The sequence below is a fragment of the Chelmon rostratus genome, chromosome 16 (genome assembly GCF_017976325.1).
Source record: "Chelmon rostratus isolate fCheRos1 chromosome 16, fCheRos1.pri, whole genome shotgun sequence".
In the NCBI taxonomy this organism is placed as follows: Eukaryota; Metazoa; Chordata; class Actinopteri; order Chaetodontiformes; family Chaetodontidae; genus Chelmon; species Chelmon rostratus.
Window position 1 is genome coordinate 1120653 of NC_055673.1, and position 21788 is coordinate 1142440.

Below are 21788 nucleotides of genomic sequence, written 5' to 3' on the forward strand. Positions count from 1 at the left end.
GTTTTTAAAAGGAGGCTCAAGACTCACCTTTTTGGTTTGGCTTTTAACTGATCTCTTTTAAACTTTGAATTCTTCTATTATGCTATTTTTACTTCTTATATTTCTTATGACCTGTTCTTAGTTATGCACTTTATCAGTATTACATCTTAAAATCTTATTACTTTTATTTAGAACCTACTATTTATTAGTTATTTATTTGTCTATTTTTCCTCTACATTTGTAACTTTCTTAAAGCTTCTAATTTTTGTGCATTATACCTACTTTTATTTTTAATTTATTTGGTTATTTATCTATTTATTTATTATTTATCTTATTTATCTATTTATTTATTTTTTCTTTGGTCTTGTAATTTCTAGCTTCAGTGTTTCCTCATGTGGGGGCCTCCACACTGGGGTGTATGCCCGGTCTGCCCACGGGGGCCGTTGCTTGGAGGCCGCCTGGGCCCGAGGGACTTGGGTGGCTCTGCATTAAGTGCGGAGTCTGCCCCTGTCCATCGGCGTCTGGGTGGTCTCTGTGGCGGCGCTCCCAGTGGCCGCCGGCTGTGACCCTTCCCAGTGTGGATGGCTCCCATAGGTGTTTCCTCACATGGTTCCTCAGTGCCCTGCCATGTCTCAGCACTGTGTGTGTGTGTCTGTGTGTGTGTGTGTGTGTGAGTGTGTGTGTGAGTGTTTGTGAGCGCACGTGTGTATATATCTGGAAGCGGGATATTGTCTGTCATATTATGCTTTTATTCTCTCTGTTGTTGTATTCTTTTATCTTGTGAAGCACTTTGTGTTGCATTTTAAATGGATGAAAAGTGCTACATAAATAAAGTTTGATTTGATTTGATTTGATCACAATAAGACTATTAAATGGCTCAGTAGATAAAAGGAAAGTGTTGTTTTTGAGATGATTTTGCAGCTACTGTACAGCAACCTGAGTCTCTTTAATTCTACATGGGGATGATTTGAATAGTCAGTTGTTCCAGCAGTGAGGAGGAAACATCATGACATGTTGAGGACAGCTGCAGTTCACTGACTCTGTGTGTTTGCATATGTGTCCTGCCTCTCTGCTCCCAGCCGTTAAGAGGCCAGTGTTGATCAGTGGCTGTCCAGGCCTTTCAGAGCCACTCACACACCGGCAGCACCATCATGAGCTCACTGGTTCTACTGCTGGCCACCCTGGGGCTCCTGGTTCAGGGTGAGACTCTCTTCTGAAAACTTGGCTTCAGGATGCAACCAGCTTCACCACAATCATGTTCTGCTGTGATGGAGAAACACTGAAACAAGCAGCATTGACCTTCTTCCATCTATTCTCCATGTTAAAGAAATGATGCTCTTCTGTTCTGATGGTGATCATCTTCCTCCAAGCTGGATTTGTCTCAATAACCCTTCTCCTGTTTTTCATGTTTTACAGGTTCATCAGGACAAATCACCCTGACTCAGTCTCCTGAATCTCAGTCTGTTGTTCCAGGACAGACTGTCTCCATCAGATGCAAAACCAGTACAAGTGTTAGTAGCTGGCTCCACTGGTACCTTCAGAAACCTGGAGAAGCTCCTAAACTCCTGATTAATTCTGCTACAAGCCGTCAATCTGGAGTTCCAGGTCGTTTCAGTGGAAGTGGATCTGGGACTGACTTCACTCTGACCATCAGTGGAGTTCAGGCTGAAGATTCAGGAGTTTACTACTGTCAGCAGAGTTACAGCTGGCCGTTCACACAGTGATACAACGTCGTACAAAAACCTCCCTCAGCTGGAGAGGAACTGATCTGAATCAACAGCTGCACTCAAACTAAAACTAAAGGTTTTACTAAAATAAATAGTTCATATTTGAACATTAAATATACTGTACATAACAAAAAGTTATACTTTTAATGTTTTCATACAAACAAGGTTTGATACTGATGATACTGTTGAAGTAATACTTCACTTTGATCAGGTCATTCCCTGGAGCATGATGACATGTGGACAATCAATTTGTAGATATTAATTTTATTTCTTTCCATTTTTCATAGAAACTAAAATATTAATTTACTGGATGATAAAATGTCATCTCAGTAATATTTCATTCATGTTGTAAAAATACTAATCACATCTATAACATATTTAATTGTTTTCATTTTTTGTCCAACAAATTTGTATTTTATGATTTAGACCAAAATAATTTATGAAGTATGTATTTTAGTAACACTTTCATCTTTTTCCATCTTTCATTTGTCTTTGTGTTTGTGGATCTTCAACAGAAGCAGGATGTAAAGAGTTTCAGGGATAAATTTGAGTTCACAAGAATTTGGTTTCTCTTTACGCTGATGATACAATTCTTCTTTAGAAAATGTTTTTCATGCTTTTATAGTTTGACTTGAAGGACAGTGCATGTTCTTTAGATAAACCCAAAGCAACAACAGCATGACAGTCCTCACCATCACTGATTTGCATGAATCAAAAATGATGAGGAGTTTTGTCTGAGTTTATAAACTCTTTGATAATCAGTGTATATGGAAACACATGATGTGATGTGAAACATAATTTATGAAGTCATCAAGGAAAAAATACGTGTTTTAAAATGTTTTTGGTTAAATAGCATCACTGCAACTATTAAAATAACATTTATGAAAACACTTTGGAGATAATAAATATTCAAACAAGTGATTTGAAGAACACGTCTTTATTTTCTGCAAACACTGAAATAATATTGAAACGTTGCAACAATCTAGTGAATATTTCTATTTGTCAGATAACAGACAGAGACAGAGTGCAGAGTGAGAGCAGTAGCAGAGTAAAACCAGTAGCAGAGTCTCAGTGAGGCAGGTCAGGACTGGGAACACTGGTCTCTCCTCAGCGTCTCTGAGAGAGGAGTCTGGGAGCCCTGGGTGGCCTCGCAGGTCACAGAGCCCACCTTCCCCCACTGGTCTGCAGGGAGCCTCAGGGTGCTGCTCCAGCTGTAGTGGCCGTCCCTCTGCAGCACCCCGGGGCTCCTGCTCTCCTCCCAGCTGCTGCTGCTGCTGCTGCTGCTGCCGTCCACCTTCCAGGACAGAGTCCAGTCTGAGGGGAAGCCCTTGTTGGCCAGACACATGAGCGTGGCCTTCCCCTGCCGCAGCTCCTCACTGGAGGGGGGCAGCACCGTCAGGGTGGGACGGACGTCACCTAGGAGACACGGGGACCACACGGCTGTCAATCAAACACCAGACACCTGAACACCTTTACTGTGTGAGAGTTTCTGTCAGGTGGTTTTTCTGCTCCACCAGTCACTCACTCACACATTGTTTCACTTCCCTTTAAGAAACCTCTCATGCACATCAGCACAGAAAGAGTCCTCATATGACCTGAAATATATCAAACTGCACGAGAAATAAAACAATCTGATTGACATTTTAAAACACAAAAACCTCTTTTAGACTTTTTGAAGAAAACAAGAAAATACAGTTTGAAGATATTTTCAGTCGTCTGTGATTTCATTCAGAGTCCTGATACATTTATACAAAAACATTTACTGTGGAAACTCTCAGAAGTTGATGAGATCCAACGATATTATCAGCCAAAAATAAGCCAGGACCATCAGAGAGCTGTCAACATTATTTCAAAAAGACATTTTGAGCCGTTTGAGCAGATCAGAGATTTAAAGGCATTTTCAACATTTTCATCTTCGTTCAAAATGATTTTTACTCAAATTCAAAACGCTTTAAAATGAGAATCAAAGAGCAAATTTACACACGTGTGAAAAGTACGAGTGTTGTCGTTTCATCGTTCCGACACTTCAAACGGTTCACATTTCACAAATGAAACGAAACGTTTCAAGAGAAGTTGAGTGAAGCTGCTTTGAGTTCAGCTTCAAGGTTAAACAGCAGAAACGGACAAAAAAACTGAGTCTTTAAAGTGATTTTGATCCGTCCGATCAAAAGTTCAAGTTACTGCAAATGTTCAGACACATGAATTCAAACATTTACTGATGAAACAATATTTAATATTTGAGCAGAAACTTACTTCCAACGTCCAGTCTGGTTCCTCCACCAAAAGTCAACCACAGTGATACAAACTGACTGAGTCGTCGTACAAAAACCTCTCACTGCAGAGAGACACGGCTCTCTGACTGTGAACACAACAAACTCAACATGAACACTTCCAGCTGTTGAAAGAATGAACTATTTCATCTTATATTGATCAAACTGTGACACGACTGATCACAATTCATCACATTTTTATGGTTTTATTTTTACGTCTGTCTAAAAGTCACATTTAATTTGTTCTCGCATTAAATTAAAACAAAACATTGTGAAAGAAAATGAATCCAGAGTCCTCAAACCAAACCAACATTAAAATGATCACTGAGTGTTTATCAATGCTCTGATAAAGTGATTGATCCACTGATCAGCAGCATCATCAGACTAATCCAAGTCCCTGTTGGAGTCAGTCAGAGCATTTCCATAGAGAGCCACTTTGCATCAGCAGCACCATGCTCCAGTGCTCTGGGAGAGTTTATAGTCCTGAGGGTTGAACACTGGATGACTGACAGCTGTCCTTCATGACAACAGAAGCCACAGAAATCCTCCTCATCAAAAACATGACTCTGATCGGCGTCCTCATCTGGACTCTCCTCTGCTGCTGCTTCACAGGTAAAGTCCAGAGGATCAGAGTCCTCTCCTCTATGAACGTCCGTCTGTCTGAAATGAAGCCGACAAAACCGTGACGCCGCTTTATGTTTGTGTGTCTGTATCCTCAGAGTCCAGAGGCCAGATCACAGTGACTCAGCCTGGAGCAGTGAGGTCTGCTCTGGGAGAGTCCATCACCATCAACTGTAAGACCAGTCCAGAGGTTTATGATGGGTACTATTTGAACTGGTACCAAAAGAAAGATGGAGAAGCTCCTAAACTGCTCATTTACTATGCTGACACTCGAGAATCAGGGATTCCAGATCGTTTTACAGGCAGTGGATCAAACACTGACTTCACTCTGACCATCAGTGGAGTCCAGACTGAAGATGCAGCAGTTTACTACTGTCAGAGTTTTCATGTTATCAACAGTCAGTATGTGTTCACACAGTGAAAAAGAGTCGTACAAAACCTCCCTCAGTCAGACTGAACAGAAACTGAACTGACTGCTGCAGCTGGAAGCTACAACAGAGACTGATACACTTCACTGAGGACACACACACACACACACACACACACACACACACACACACACACACTTTGTTAAAGATATTCCACACTTTGTGCCTGTGAATATTCTCATTCATCCAGGTCATTGTAAGCTTTAGGGCATTCAATCGTTCGCAACTGGACTTCGTCAGTTTGTCTTAGAAGACGTTTCGCCTCTGATCCGAGCAGGCTTCATCAGTTCATGCGTACCAGACTAAAGAGGACAGCTCTAGTCCAATGAAATGGTGTTAGGTTGAAGTATTTATCCTCTGAGTGACGCCAACCCCCAAAACCGAGGATGGCATCACTCTGTTGTAAGGCAAACGATCCCCCATTAGGGCGGGGTAGGGTGCAACCCTTGGGTGTCAACTACAGTCGTCTGCCTTGTTAGTTTCCCATTCTTGTCATTGGGGGGCTCCTTGAGCCATGTGTGAATGGCTTTGTTGTTTATTTTCAGGGGCTGAGAGGTGGGGAATCGAACCAGCGACCTTCCGATCACAAGCCACTTCCACAAGCTATAGGCCACGGCTGCCCCCCCCCCATATAATGTTATTAATTATTTTTAACTAAATTCAAGATTCAAGATTCTAGATTCTTGATTGTCATTGAGCATGTCAATGAAATTTTCATTGCAACCCCCATGTTAGGAACAGATAGTTAGAAAGATAAGAAGATTAGAAAGAATAAAATTAAGATAACTACAATAAAATTAAATAAACCAACATGCAAAAAAGCAATTAAAAATGTAACAGAATGAAAATATACTAAGGCAATAAAATATACTAAACAATAAACAAAAAAAAAAAAAAAAGGATCATCACCTGAAAACAAGATTTGTTGTGTTTTTGTTACCTGAGAATGAACTCTTCATATCTCGAGATGGAGCGGATCCTCTTTGATGAAAACCGCTATGTTGCACAGCCACATTTCTACAGTGGCCCAGAATGGACAAAACAGACACTGGCACTAGACAGCACCTTTAACATTTGTCCCAAGTTTCACACGCTTGCAAATGAAAGGGTGAGGCAAGAGGTATTCAGCTGGTTGCAATCTGAAACATCATCATTAGAGGCCACAAAATCCTTCACATTGGACCTTTAACAAAGTTAAGTTCAATTAAAGCTTTAATGCTTTAATCAAATGCGGTGCGGCGGCTGCAGTAATGCGGTCGTTGTACCGGTCCTTCATGGTGAAGAAGGAGCTGAGCCGAGGAGCTGAGCCGAAAAGCAAAGCGCTCGATTTACCGGTCAATCTACGTTCCTACCCTCACCTATGGTCATGAACTTTGGGTCATGACCGAAAGAACGAGATCTCGGATACAAGCGGCTGAAATGAGTTTCCTCCGCAGGGTGGTGGGGCACTCCCTTAGAGATAGGGTGAGGAGCTCTGTCACTCAGGAGGAGCTCAGAGTAGAGCCGCCGCTCCTCCACGTCGAGAGGAGCCAGCTGAGGTGGCTCGGGCATCTTTACCGGATGCCTCCTGGATGCCTTCCTGGGAGGGTGTTCCGGGCATGCCCCACTGGGAAGAGGCCACACGCTGGAGGGACTATGTCACTTGGCTGGCCTGGGAACGCCTCGGGGTCCTCCAGTTCCTACATGGAGATGTGTCTGGTATATATGTGTCTGAATGTGTATGTGTGTGCGTGTGTAACTTCTGCCCCACCTGCTGATAATTACCTCTCTATCTCTCCCACTTTTTTTTTTTTTTTTATTAAATTTTTTATTTGGAAAAGCAGATGGTACAGAACTTCACTTCTCGATACAATTTAATGTCCACATCAGCGTTGTGGATGCAGGATCGTTAAATGCTAATCCAGATTTTTTTAATAACAAAGAACAAATATAACATGTGGGCGGGAGTGGGGGAACCCCTCCAATCATTCACATCAGAAAAAGAAGTAGAAAAAAAAACACATTAAAGTGTGTATATTAACACAAACCAAATCAGGAATGTATGGCATGACAACCTTTCATATGACAATCAAATTCAATTCACAGAGATTACAGGTTTTATATATTCTGTCCATTTTGACCAGATCTTGAAAAAAGATTCCCTTTGACCTTTGAGGGTGAATGTCAATTTCTCCAATGTGTAAATATCCTGTACAATATTGATCCATTCTTCAATTGTAGGTGCTTCGGGCTTTAACCAGTTTCTAGTGATCGTCTTTTTGCCTGCAGCCAAAAGCATTAACAGCAGTTTGTTATCTTTCCGGGTCCAGTTATCAACTGAAATGTCTCCTAAGTACAGAGCTTCAAACTTACAAGGGATTTTTTTCGTAAAAATATTATTGATATGTTCACTCAGCTGCTCCCAGAATGATTTGATCACTGGACAGTCCCAGAAAATATGGTAGTGATTTGCATTATTTGTCCCACAGAGTCTCCAGCAGGTGCCTCCACTACCATGATGTTTTTTCTGGGCAGGAGTCACAAAAAATCGAACAATGTTCTTCCAACAAAATTCCCTCCATGTGTTGGAACTTGAGATCGTCCATTGTAATTTGCAGATCTTTTCCCAGCTTTCAGTTGAAATAAGTAAATTTTCTTCTTTTTCCCATTTATTTCTAATATGGCTTGTGTCACCCTGTTTAGATAGTAGAATACCATTATATAGCCTGGAAACAACTTTAGTGCATGAGCCTGACTTTAACAAGGACAGAAACACATTAAAAAATCCTGGTTCTGCTGAATCCCAAGTTTTCTGTATATTCTGATTAAAATAGGTTCTAACCTGTAGGTATCTGTAGAAATCGTCCTTTTCCAGCCCATTAGACCTCTGAAGTTCCTGAAAACTCTGAAACACCCCCCTCTGCTTAAATATATAATAGGTGGTTAATCCTTTCAAGATCCATCTTTTAAATCTCCCATCATTTTTATTTGGCTTAAAGGCTGAGTCAAAGGCGCACCACAATTGACAAATTTTCTTTTTCCAAGAGTCTAACATTGTGCGTAACATTGAGTCCTGTGGTATCATCAACTTTTCTTGTACTTCTTTATCCATTAACACAGATATTAGAGGTATTCCTTCCACTGATGTACCTTCTATATCTTTCCATCCTGCATTGTATGATGGAGAGCATAGACATACTAACGGTCTTAGTTGAGCTGCAAGGTAATAGGCCTGTAGATTGGGAAGACCTAGTCCACCTTTCGCCTTCTTCAACTGCAGCGTTCTGTACCTTATTCTGGCCCTTTTACCTTGCCAGATGTATTGTGACATTAATCTATCCCACTCTACAAATTGCTTTTCTGGTACATGGATTGGAAGACATTGAAATAAATACAGCAAGCGTGGGAGAACATTCATCCTAACTGATTTTGATCTGGAATATAAATTTAAAAATGGAATCACCCTCCATCTCTGTATGTCTGATTTTAACCTAGAGGTTAGGGGCCCATAATTGGCATCAAAATTCCTGGAAAGTTCTTTGGTTAGTATGATACCTAAATATTTAATGGAATCTGCATCCCATTTCCATCTGTACAAATTCCTAATTCTGTTCGGTGGACTGTAGTTCAGTGTTAGGACCTGAGTCTTATTAATGTTAATCTTGTACCCTGACAGTGAACCATATGTCTCAATCAACTCCATAAATTTAGGTAAGGTTTGAGTAGGGTTTGTTATAGTTAAAAGTAAATCGTCCGCAAACAAGGACAGCTTTTGTTCACCCGATGCCATTGGAACTCCTATTATGTCGGGCCTCTGCCTTATCCGCTGACTAAGTGGTTCTATAAAAAGGGCGAAGAGGAGCGGCGAAATACAGCAGCCCTGCCTTGTGCCTCTTTCCAACCTAAATGAGTCTGATAGATCTCCATTAATTTTTATCCTAGCCAATGGTTTGTTGTACAATGCAGCAATTAGGGTCTGGTGGAATCCAAATTTAGACAACACCTTATATAGAAAGGACCATCTAACTGAGTCAAACGCCTTTTCAGCATCTAGACTCAGTACAAGGGTCTCCATTTTTTGTCGTACTACATGATTTAAAATATGCAACGTTTTTCTGATGTTGTCCTGAGTCTGTCTCTGTCTGATGAAACCTGTTTGGTCCTTATGTATTATCGCTGGTAAAATTTCAAGTCTCTGTGAAAGTATGGCTGTAAATAATTTATAATCGATATTTAACACACTCACCGGACGGTAATTACCACAATTCAATTTGTCTTTCCCCTCTTTAGGAATTACTGAAATAATTGCATCTCTCCATGAAGGGGGGATAATTTTCTTTTCCAGTACACAGTTTAACGCTGTTTCTAAAGTAGGGACTAACTGATCTTGCATTTCTTTATACCATTCAGAGGTAAAACCATCCGTTCCCGGGGACTTGCCTCCTTTTAATTTTCCAATAACCGATCTCAACTCTTCTTCAGTTATCTTTGATATTAATTGTTCATTCTGTTCACTTGTGACCGTAGGGAGAGACAGGTAGGAAAGAAAGGTGTCTATCTGGTGTTCACTGCTCAAATTGGGTTGGGAATATATGTTTTGATAATATTCTTTGAAACATTTATGAATATTTTCCAATCCTGTTTCCACATTATTTGTATGTGTATTTCGTATTTTATAAATAGTTCTATCTGCTTGTTGTCTTCTTGGTTTAAATGCTAAAATCTTCAGAGATTTCCCACCTGCTTCATAATGTTTCTGTTTTAAAAAGAGAAGTTTCTTTTGTATGTCTTGTGTGTTTAAGTCATCTAATTCTCCTTTTATTATCTTGATTTTAGTTTTTGTTGCCTCCTGAAGGGTTTTGGAATGTTCTTTTTGAAGTTTCTTTGATTCCTCCTCCAATCTCTTTTGTTTTTGTTGTCTGATTTTCTTTTCATTGGAGGAAATGGCTATCAGTTTCCCTCTGATCACCGACTTCAGAGCATCCCAGAGTATTGTCGGTCCCACCTCTCCATTGTCGTTCTCATCCAAGTACCTTTTGATTTCTATTTTCATACTTTCTTTAATAATTGTACTGTTTAATAAGTTTGTATTTAGCCTCCAGAGAGTGGATCTACTTTTCTTGGTCAGAAGAACAGATATATAGATTGGGCTATAGTCTGAGAGGGAGCTTGGGCCGATTTCACAACTTCTTATTCTATGGACATCCTTCTTAAACATGAAAAAATAATCTATCCGTGAGTAAACATTATAGGGAGGGGAGTAGTGTGTGTAGTCGCGACTAGTTGGATATTTATCTCTCCATACGTCCACTATTCCAATTTCATCTATCATATTTCTGATTCTTTTATTAATATTTTTTGTGTTAGATTTTCCATTTGATGAATCTAATTTTGGATTTAATCTAATATTGAAATCCCCGGCACATATCATTATCCCTTGACTTTTTGTTACTGCTAATTCAAATATAAGTTTATAAAAGGACCAGTCGCTACCCGGTGGAGCATAGACATTAATGTGACTTATCAGGACACCATCAATTTTCCCTGTAATTAAAACAAATCTACCTTCCTTGTCTTTATGTTCTGCAATATGTTCATAATGCAAAGCACTCGATATTAAAATCGCCACCCCTCTTCGCCTCCCCGAGTCATGTGAAGAAAAATACACAGATTTAAACCCCATCCTATTCAACTTAGCATGTTCAGAATCATCTAGGTGGGATTCCTGCAACATTGCTATTTGAATCTTATCTTTCTTTAGTTTTGACAGAACTTTCCATCTCTTTATCGGGTTATGCATGCCATTTATATTAAATGAAACAACCTTTATTTGTGTCTGCTCCATCTATGTAATTTTATCCTCCATTTCACTAATAACATTGGAGAGCCCCCTCCAGCCCACTGGAACTAACAAAATGTTAACAGATAAAACAAGAACATACATACTTACAAGAACCATAACTAACAGAACAAGTAAGGCTTCCAAAGCTGGGGTCTGCTAATTAGACCCTGTTGAGCTTCTTGAAGACAGCCCCAAAAGAGAAAGTCCTCCTAAGTCTATAAGGGAGGGCCCTTCCAAATGTCAGCAGCCCAGTTAAGAGTAAACCCAGACAAACCTTTTTATAACACCATCGTCCTTAACACAGCCCTCTGCAGACTTAATTCTGAGATGGCATAACCCAGGAGTAGAAACGATGAATCTTTCTGATCTTAAGTAGCTGGAGGTGATGTTCTCCTGAATGCCCGGAGCTTCTCTTTGTAGATTTTTCCTCTTGCAGAGCTGGAGGTGCCTTTCTTTGATTTCCCCTCCTTCCTGCTCCAGGACAGCCGCTCAATCTGCTCCTTCAGGGAATCTGGTGATCTGATGACTTTTACCTTGTACCCTTTTTTGGCCAAATCCTCAGTCGCTTCCTCCATGGAGTCGTAGGTTCTGGACCCTTCTTGGTATCGCACTCGCAGCCTTGCTGGAAAGAGGCTCTGAAACAGGACCCCATTCTCTTTCAGGACCCTCCGAACCTCCATATACTCTCTGCGCTTTCTGTGGATGGCTGGTGGGTAGTCATGATCCAGAATTATCAGTTTTTCACGCCAGACAAATCCCTTAAGTTGCCAAGCTTTGCGAAGTACGGACTCTTTCCTTTTAAAGCTCAAAAACCTCACCACTATTGAGCGTGGCGGTGCGCCCTCCAGCGGCTGCGGTCCCAGCGCCCGATGCGCTCTCTCTATCTGCAGGTCTTCCCCGTCGTCATCCAGTCCGAGCCCCTCTCTCAGCAAAGTTTCCACAAATGCAATCATCGAGTCCGAGTCCTTCTCAGACCCCTCCGGAACACCATAGATCCTGACATTCTCTCGCCTAGACCGGCTCTCCAGGTCTACTAGCTTATCCTCCAGCTTCACGTGCAATTTTAGTAGCTCCGCTATCACTTCCTCCGTGTTTTGCGTTCTTTCCTCAGTTTTCTCCAGCCGCTCCTCGACTTCATTAATTCTTTCGTTCACTTTCTTAATTTCCTCCTTGATAGTTATCAGCTGTTCTTTGTTCTCCTGACGAAACCCTCTCAGTTCTTGTAGTAATATTTCTAGGCTAGCCATTACTTCCACACTTAACCGCTAGCGTATCACAACGTAGCGTTAGCTGTAGCTTTTGTTGCTGTATAACTTCTCGTCTTTTCCTCTCCAGAATGTTATATAATAGTTGGGGCTATGTTAACCGTCTTACCCCCTCTCTACGCTTTTCATAGTGTTATTTCACTCAGCTAAATGGGAGTATTTCTGTAATTTCTCCGGTTCTCTCGGGAGCCTCTTTACCGAGCTGCCATCTCTACGATGTTCCGGCCGGAAGTCATCTCTCCCAGCCACTTTTTCGCTGTCGGTTTCTTCTAAACAACTTGTGATTGTGACAAAACCGTAGCTGCTATCAAAAAACCGATTACACTGTGAGATGCAGACAAGTCTGGGCCAGATGTACGTGTGTTTTATGTCCAGATATTCTTTAGAAAAATGACTAAATGGTCGAAATGGGTAGAAAACACGCGGGATAACAATAGTGGCGCTGGTTATGGCGACATGCAGCAGCAGTGTGTGAGGTGTCCGTTTGGTTGGCTGTGTTTTAAGTGTGTCTTAGTGTTTTTATTTACTCTTTTTACTAACTCTTTTAACCACTTGTGGAAGACGATGGCGGCAGGGAACCAACCCAGTTTTGGGGGCATTCTCTTCATTTTAACAATTTTATTCCACTTTTTACTTGGAGTATGTGAGTGTGGTAAACCTCACCAGTATAGCCGCGACTTCTTACTTCTGCTCCGTGACTCCGGGGTGGGCATTGTGGATCCCTCGACAGCGGTTCCTCCGGAGATCAACCGGCTGAATCCCTTCACGAAGAACCGGAGCTGGTCGAACGGGCCGAGGCGGGCGAGGAAAAGGGGGAAACGCGGCGGACTGCGGCAGAGGCTCAAGCGGCAGGGCCACCGTCGGATACCGCTACCCACCGTCATCCTGGCTAATGTCCAGTCGCTCCGGAATAAAGTGGATGAGCTTCAGGGTAACGTCAAGTACCTGGCAGAGTACAGGGAGGCATGTATCCTGGCCCTCACGGAGACCTGGCTCAAGGAGCAAGATCCACAGTCGGAGTTGGAGATCGATGGATTTGGAGTTCCCTTCCGCCTTGACAGAGACCCCGCAGTGACCGGCAAGTCACTCGGCGGGGGTGTGTGTCTCTACGTCAATAAAAACTGGTGTGATACGGTGATTGTCAGGGAGACACTGTGCACCAAAGACATTGAACTTCTGTCCGTGTCCCTGCGACCGTTTTATCTCCCCAGGGAATTCCCACAGTTGTTTATTACTGTGGTTTATGTTCACCCGAAGGCTAATGCTGATGTAGCTACTCAGGCTATGCTAAAAACAGTGCAGCGGCTGCAGGGGTTAACGCCGGATGCACCGCACTTTATCTTGGGTGATTTTAATCACTGCAAACCGTCAAAGTCCTCGGGTAACTTCTACCAATATGTGACGTGTCCCACTCGACACGCGAAGTGTCTGGACCTTTGCTTTGGATCCGTGAAGGGAGCATATAAGTCCTTCAGCAGAGCTCCACTCGGCATGTCCGATCACAACACGGTTTATTTAGTTCCGTCCTACAAACCCGTCCTGAAGAGGAACAAGCCGGAGCGAAGATTGGTTCCTGTTTGGTCAGAGGAATCAATCCACTGCCTCCAGGACTGCTTCCACAACACGGATTGGGATTTGTTCACAAATGTTTGCGAGGATATTAACGAACTAACTGACGTTGTCTCATCATATGTTTCTTTTTGTGAGGCCTCCATCATTCCGCAAAAAGAAATTTTCCTCTACCCCAATAACAAACCATGGGTGACAAAAAGTGTCAAAACTTTGATCAATCAGAGGAACATTTGTTTCGCTCAGGGTGACACTACTAGATATAGGGACTTCCAAAAACAGCTTAAGAAGGAGCTTAAACTTGCTAAATGCCAATATAAGGACAAGGTTGAGAGGATGCTAAGGGCAGGTAGCTCTCGGCCCGCATGGGAGGGGGTCAAATCAATGATGGGGATGCAATCAAAGAAGAGCCATGTCTCTCTTACTAGGAAGCCTGATCTGGTGCTCTCGAATGAACTCAACAATTTTTACAACCGTTTTAACAACTGTAATTTTAATGAGGAACTGTCGGTTTTTAAAAATGTTGTCTCCTCTCAGAATATTGTTGTCGACAGGGGCAAAGTGTGTAAACTTTTCCGGGGAGTCAAGGAAAGGAAAAGCCCTGGCCCGGATGGCATTGGAGGGCGTGTTCTTAAGAACTGTGCTGACCAGCTGTCAGACATATTTACTTTTATTTTTTCAATGTCCCTCCAGCTTCATAAGGTCCCCTCACTTTGGAAAGACTCCATTATTGTCCCAGTTCCCAAATCTGCATCCCCCAAATCACTAAATGATTTTAGACCCGTGGCATTAACTTCCCTAGTCATGAAATCTTTTGAGAAGATTGTCAAGGAAGCACTTCTGACCTGTGTTCAAGATAACCTGGACCCACTGCAGTTCGCTTATAGGTCAGGCAGAGGTGTTGAGGATGCATTAGCCACCCTTTTAAATCTTGTCTTGACTCATCTTGAGGGAGCCAAGACTTTTGCTCGTCTTTTATTTATTGACTTTTCATCAGCTTTTAACTGCATACAGCCACACATTTTAGCAGAGAGACTGAGGGACTTCCACAGCATCGATCCTGGTCTAATAGCCTGGCTAATGGACTTTTTAACAGAAAGACCACAACGTGTGAGGGTAAATGGTGTTTTTTCAGACACTCTCGTCTCCTCCACTGGATCACCTCAGGGCTGCGTCCTTTCACCATTACTGTTTGTTTTGTACACGAACGAGTGCCGTAGTCAACATGTGGGGCGTCACATCTTGAAATTCGCAGATGACTCAGTAATCGTGTCCTTACTGAGCAGTGACGACCCTGACCATGGCCCTGTAGTGAAGGAATTCACAGACTGGTGTTCCTCATCTTTTATGTGTATTAATGTGTCAAAGACTAAGGAAATGCTGATAGACTTCCGCAAACATCTGTCAGCCACTCCTCCTCTTGTCATCGAGGATCAAACCATTGAGCTGGTCCATAATTACAAATACCTTGGTACTAACATTGATGACAAGCTGTCTTTTGATCTCCATGTTGATGCTGTTTGCAGGAAGGCACATCAACGTATGTACTTCCTGAGGAAATTGCGGAGTTTTAATGTTGACTGCACTTTTATGAGAATGTTTTATTCTTGTTTTATTGAGTCTGTTCTGACATTTTCTTTTATTTGCTGGCACGGCTTACTTTCCCTCAAGAACAAAAACAGACTGCAGGGAATAGTGAGAGTGTGCAGCAAAATTGCAGGCATTCACCTCAATGATCTCGCTGACATGTACAAGCTCAGGACCCTGAATAAGGCCCGCTCCATTCTCACTGACGAGTGTCACCCTTTGGTTGGTGAGTTTGTGCTGCTCCCGTCAGGCCGCAGGTTCATCCTGCCAAGATGCAGGACCAACAGACTTAAATACTCTTTTGTCCCTGCTGCCATAGGTCTTCTGAACAAGTGACTGACTAATGTACTGTCCCATCTATTATTTTCTCTGTGCAATATGTTGTTGTTTTTTTTTGTGATTGTCGCCTGTTTTTGTTACTGCTGGCTGTAGAGCAATTTGCCCCACGGGGACAATAAAGACTCCTTGAACCTTGAACCTTGAACCGTGGCTCGAGCTATGCTCGCTATGCTCTCTTGCCCTGCCTCGTGCCACTAATAAGACTATTTTCAAGCTGGCTTCTCAGCCAGATCCCTCTTGTAAAACAGACGTTTATCACAATGAGACTATTAAATGGCTCAGTAGATAAAAGGAAAGTGTTGTTTTTGAGATGACTTTGCAGTTACTGTGCAGCAACCTGAGTCTCTTTAATTCTACATGGGGATGATTTGAATAGTCAGTTGTTCCAGCAGTGAGGAGGAAACATCATGACATGTTGAGGACAGCTACAGTTCACTGACTCTGTGTGTTTGCATATGTGTCCTGCCTCTCTGCTCCCAGCCGTTAAGAGGCCAGTGTTGATCAGTGGCTGTCCAGGCCTTTCAGAGCCACTCACACACCGGCAGCACCATCATGAGCTCACTGGTTCTACTGCTGGCCACCCTGGGGCTCCTGGTTCAGGGTGAGACTCTCTTCTGAAAACTTGGCTTCAGGATGCAACCAGCTTCACCACAATCATGTTCTGCTGTGATGGAGAAACACTGAAACAAGCAGCATTGACCTTCTTCCATCTATTCTCCATGTTAAAGAAATGATGCTCTTCTGTTCTGATGGTGATCATCTTCCTCCAAGCTGGATTTGTCTCAATAACCCTTCTCCTGTTTTTCATGTTTTCCAGGTTCATCAGGACAAATCGCTGTGACTCAGTCTCCTGGATCTCAGTCTGTTGTTCCAGGACAGACTGTCTCCATCAGATGTAAAACCAGTTCATATGCTGGTAGCTCACTCCACTGGTACCTTCAGAAACCTGGAGAAGCTCCTAAACTCCTGATTTATGCAGCTTCAAGCCGTCAGTCTGGAGTTCCAGGTCGTTTCAGTGGAAGTGGATCTGGGACTGACTTCACTCTGACCATCAGTGGAGTTCAGACTGAAGATTCAGGAGTTTACTACTGTCAGCAGAGTTACAGCTTCCCGTTCACACAGTGATACAACGTCGTACAAAAACCTCCCTCAGCTGGAGAGGAACTGATCTGAATCAACAGCTGCACTCAAACTAAAACTAAAGGCTTTACTAAAAATAAATAGTTAACAATTATTCACTTACTTATTCACAATATTTGAACATTAAATACACTGTACATAACAAAAAGTTTTATTTTTAATGTATTCACTCAAACAGGGTTTGAAACATCTTGTTGCACATTGAAGCAGCAGGATGATACTGATGAAACTCTTAAAGTATGATTTCACTTCTTTGAAAAGTTTATTCGATGCAGTTTGCTGACAAATGAACACTAAGCTTGTTGACATTAGTTTAATGACTTACCGTCTGTTATAGAAACTCAAACATTCATAAATTATAGCATAAAAATAAAAATACGAATCATCTCTCAAACATGTTTTATTCATTTTATTTCAGTTCAGCAAAATTGTATTTCATGACTGAGACCAATGATTTATGAAGTGTGGAATTCAGTAACACTTTCATCTTTTTCCATCTTTCATTTGTCTTTGTGTTTGTGGATCTTCAGCAGAAGCAGGATGTAAAGAGTTTCAGGGATAAATTTGAGTTCACAAGAATTTGGTTTCTCTTTACGCAGATGATACAATTCTTCTTTAGAAAATGTTTTTCATGCTTTTATAGTTTAACTTGAAGGACAGTGCATGTTCTTTAGATAAACCCAAAGCAACAACAGCATGACAGTCCTCACCATCACTGATTTGCATGAATCAAAAATGATGAGGAGTTTTGTCTGAGTTTATAAACTCTTTGATAATCAGTGTATATGGAAACACATGATGTGATGTGAAACATAATTTATAAAGTCATCAAGGAAAAAATACATGTTTTAAAATGTCAACATTTTACATGGTCAACACAGAACACGGTGGACAAACACTTGACCTGAAACATGGCACAGACGACATTAAAAGACAATGGACAAACACTGACTTGAAATGAGGGGGGACATGAACAAAAACAACACGTGGAAAAACGCTCACTGAAGACATGTGCAAAGGCAAAGGATCTCAAAGAACAAGGGTGACAACGACCTGACAAAGACTGGGGGGAAGACACGGACTTATATACACAAGGAGGGACCACTAATGACACACAGGTGAAAACGATCAGACAATCACAAGGGCGGAAAACACAGGAAGTAAAGCACACAGCGAAACATAACTTGAGCCTTCAAAATAAAAAAGGATGTGACAAAAACCAGACAAAGACAACACACAAGGGGAATTTTCAACAAAAAACAGGCGTGCACAGCACGGGTCAGGACACTATGGGTACATCCCATTTCTCAAAATTGCATCCTCATTTCCCTCACTTGCGTCTTTTCCTTGCGTCTTAGTCCCTCCCACCAGGGATGCATGAGAGGACGCAAGGAAACCACGCAAGGAGAGAAGAAACGAGGAAACATGTTTTATGTGAATTGAGACGTCCTTTCCTCTGAAGCGTCACGTGAAGCGACGTCTGTTTCTGATGACGCGACACAGCTGGAGCTGCTGCAGTTACCGTTATATTCACACCCCCACCGCCCCCCGCCCTCGATATATTTACATTTCATACTTATATTTACATTGTTAAAAAGTCTCCAGCACTAGCAAGTAAATATGAAACACTTTTATTAACACACATGAGAATTAATGAGTTCATTCTTGGCTGGACGCCTCTTCAGGTGAACAGGTGTCATTTTCTGACCTGAACTTTATCAGCCTCGCTGTGTCTTCTGTCCCGTTCAATGAGACACATTTCAGACCTGTTAGTGAAGAGAAACCTACGAGCCATGAAACACATTATTTCACTCAGATAAAACGCAGAAAAAGTGACGAGAGGCCGATGTGTTCGTGTTAGAACAGGTTGTAGATTAAAGACTGCTGAGTGGAGACAAAACTGGAGACAGATGTTTTAATGTCTGACGCTGAACGCAGAAATCAGCTGCTGCGGGACTTTTACCCATCAGTCGAAATAATAGCGGTAAACCAAACTCTGTCTCCAGCTACGTCTCTCTCAGGTCTGGGATATTCCGTCTCTTCTCCACATTTGACATGATTTCTCTGAATATCTGTAAAGAAATAAGTTTCCCCGCCTGCCGTCCTGCGCACATTGAGAGGCGGTTGCTACGCAACGTAAGTGTTTTGCTTTCAGAGCCGCTGCGCAGTGAGAGCGGTGACAGATGAGAGTAGACTCATTTTAAATCAATATATGTTTTAATCACTATTTTGTGTCACTTTATATTGAATGCTTTAGTAGTGAGCAGAGTTCAAAGCGGGATAATAGTGAGCAGGTTCCGATGGTCCCTGCTCACTATACATCATCTCTTACGTGATTGAAACATGACGGATCATCATGTTCTTGTATTATCGCTCTTTGGAGAACGTAACTTTAAGTTAGGCTCATCTGAATTGCAGCCATTCACTGCAGGATATTTACACTAGCGCACTTTCTCCACCTCGTTCAAACGTGCCAGCTGTGGGGGCGGAGTCTTCATACCGTTCAGTTGACAGACTTCCGGGTAGGATGCACTGATGTATCCTCGCTCATAGCTCCTCAGAGAGCCCTCCTCGCTCCTCGATCCTCGCTCCTCAGAGCCGCAATTTTCGCTTTGGGACGGCCGGCAATATGGCGGACCAGAAGTACTTCCGGTTCGAGCGAGGAGCGAGGAGCGAGGAAACGACAATTTTGAGAAATGAGATCCACCCACGGACTTATATACACAAGGAGGGACCACTAATGACACACAGGTGAAAAGGATCAGACAATCACAAGGGCGGGAAAACACAGGAAGTAAAGCACACAGCGAAACATAACTTGAGCCTTCAAAATAAAACAGGATGTGACAAAAACCAGACAAAGACAACACACAAGGGGAATCTTCAACAAAAAACAGGCGTGCACAGCACGGGTCAGGACACTATGTTGCACAGCCACATTTCTACAGTGGCCCAGAATGGACAAAACAGACACTGGCTCTAGACAGCACCTTTCACGTTTGTCCCAAGTTTCACAGCCACCGTCAGGATTCAGACACGCTTGCAAATGAAAGGGTGAGACAAGAGGTATTCAGCTGGTTGCAATCTGAAACATCATCATTAGATACCACAAAGTCCTTCACACTGGACCTTTAACACAACGTTTACAAGACATTAATGTCCTTCTGTCCTCTGTTGGCATTTTTCATTCTTCCCTCAGCTGCATAGATCGGTACAAGCATCTGTATTTCCAGCATGTGAGCACATTTTCAAAACCATCAAATCTGATTGTAACTGAAATCAAACATGAAAATCTCATTAGTTTCCCGTCTGTAGCCAACAATCGTAATCATAGAATTAAAGCATGTTTCCTGGCTGCTCTCACTTCCAATTAAATGTACAGAAAAGTCTGATGCACACTTTAGAATCCAGGCACACAATCATCATGAGGGACAGGGGGGTCAGTCCACTTCTCCCCTGTCCTTCCTGTACTTTAGCTTCAAAGTAAAATAATCCAGCTGCCACCTCCAGAAGTTCTCCGACAATACAGCCATTGTTGGATGTGTATCACAGGGGAACGATTTGGAATACAGGGAAGTCGTCACTAACTTTGTCGACTGGTGTGGACTGAAGCACCTGCACATCAACACCAGCAAGACCAAGAAGATGGTGATTGACTTCCGCAGGAAAGCACCACAGACTACATCCAGGGTCTGGACATTGAGATCGCGGATAAACTGGACTGGTCCATCAACACTGATACCCTGTCCAGGAAGGGCCAACATCGTCTTCATCTCCTGAGAAGACAGAGGTCCTTTGGAGTATGTAGGACATTACTGAGGACTTTCTATGACTCTGTGGTTGCATCTGCAGTCTTTTACGCAGTGGTCTGCTGGGGCTGTGGAAGGTCTGAGAGGGACAGAAAGAGACTAAACAAACTGGTCAGGAGAGCTGGCTCTGTCCTGGACTGCCCTCTGGACACCACTGAGGATGTAGGTGAGTGGAGGATGTTAGCCAAGCTGACATCGATCATGGACAACCCCTCCCACACCCTGCATGACACAGTGGGGGCCCTTAGCAGCTCCTTTAGTCTCAGACTGTTGCATCCAGTTTGCTCATCAACTGTCAGATTATTCAACTCCAGCATCACTTAACAAAAAACTGTGCTGATGTTGTTTGACAAATTATGCTCATATCCATACTATTTGTGCAATATTACATATTTCCTTTGACTTTGTGTGCAATATTACATAGCATTTACTGTTTTTTGTATTTTTTCTTCAATAGTAGTAACACTCTTTATTGTTATTTTTAATTAGAGCGCAGCTTACATACTGGGGGCAATACACACTTTTTACATATTTTTACATATTTCTTATATATATTTACTTTTCCACACATTTTATTTTCTTTTACATACTCAATTCCATTTTGCTTGTATAATATGTACATATATATTCTACTTTTAATTTTGTTTTTTTCGAATGTTCTCTACCTCTGCTGCTATTTTTTTCTTCGCACTGCTTTCAATGCTGCTGTAATGCCCAAATTTCTCCAACTGGGGATAAATAAAGTTTTATCTTTTCTTATCTTATCTTAATCCATGACACCTAAGTGAACTGCTGATCTGCTGAGGAAGATCAGAATTTGATCAACAGCTCCAGAACAGATACTAAATGGACCTTGTGGTGAAACAGTTTTGATTGTCAAACATGAACTTTCAATCTCAACTTCTCACTCAACATGGACGAGAAGTTGTTAAAGTGCAGCATGAAGACCTTGAGAAAAGTCACATTACTGCTCACAGCTGTTACTACATGAACTACTGAGACCAAGAAATCTGTCCAACTGGAACTGATGAAGACTTCCAGGTTTTCTGACTCTGCTCACACATCCAAGACCTTCCATGAGCCTGTCTGAGATGCTCATCCTCAGGATCCTCTCATGCTTCATCACAACTGAACTAATCTCTAAATGATAAACACCTAAACATGTTGAGGTTCAACATGTTTAATGTCACTCATTCATTTTAATGTCACTCATCATTGTAAAAATAAATATCC

The 21788-nt window shown here is 42.1% G+C and overlaps 4 gene segments (V, D, J or C); 3 read left to right on the forward strand and 1 right to left on the reverse strand.

Annotated features, from left to right (window-relative positions):
* Window positions 1-1130: 1130 nt before the first annotated feature.
* Window positions 1131-1709, forward strand: LOC121619189. The segment is given in 2 exon segments: window positions 1131-1179; window positions 1396-1709. Coding segments are annotated over 2 exon segments (357 nt in total).
* A 915-nt stretch (window positions 1710-2624) lies between these two features.
* On the reverse strand, window positions 2625-4012 carry LOC121619218. The segment is given in 2 exon segments: window positions 2625-3122; window positions 3960-4012. A coding segment is annotated over 1 exon segment (264 nt).
* Window positions 4013-4534: 522 nt separating this feature from the next.
* LOC121619972 lies at window positions 4535-5018 on the forward strand. The segment is given in 2 exon segments: window positions 4535-4588; window positions 4696-5018. Coding segments are annotated over 2 exon segments (375 nt in total).
* Window positions 5019-16158: 11140 nt separating this feature from the next.
* LOC121619202 lies at window positions 16159-16735 on the forward strand. The segment is given in 2 exon segments: window positions 16159-16207; window positions 16424-16735. Coding segments are annotated over 2 exon segments (357 nt in total).
* The last annotated feature ends 5053 nt before the right edge of the window (window positions 16736-21788 follow it).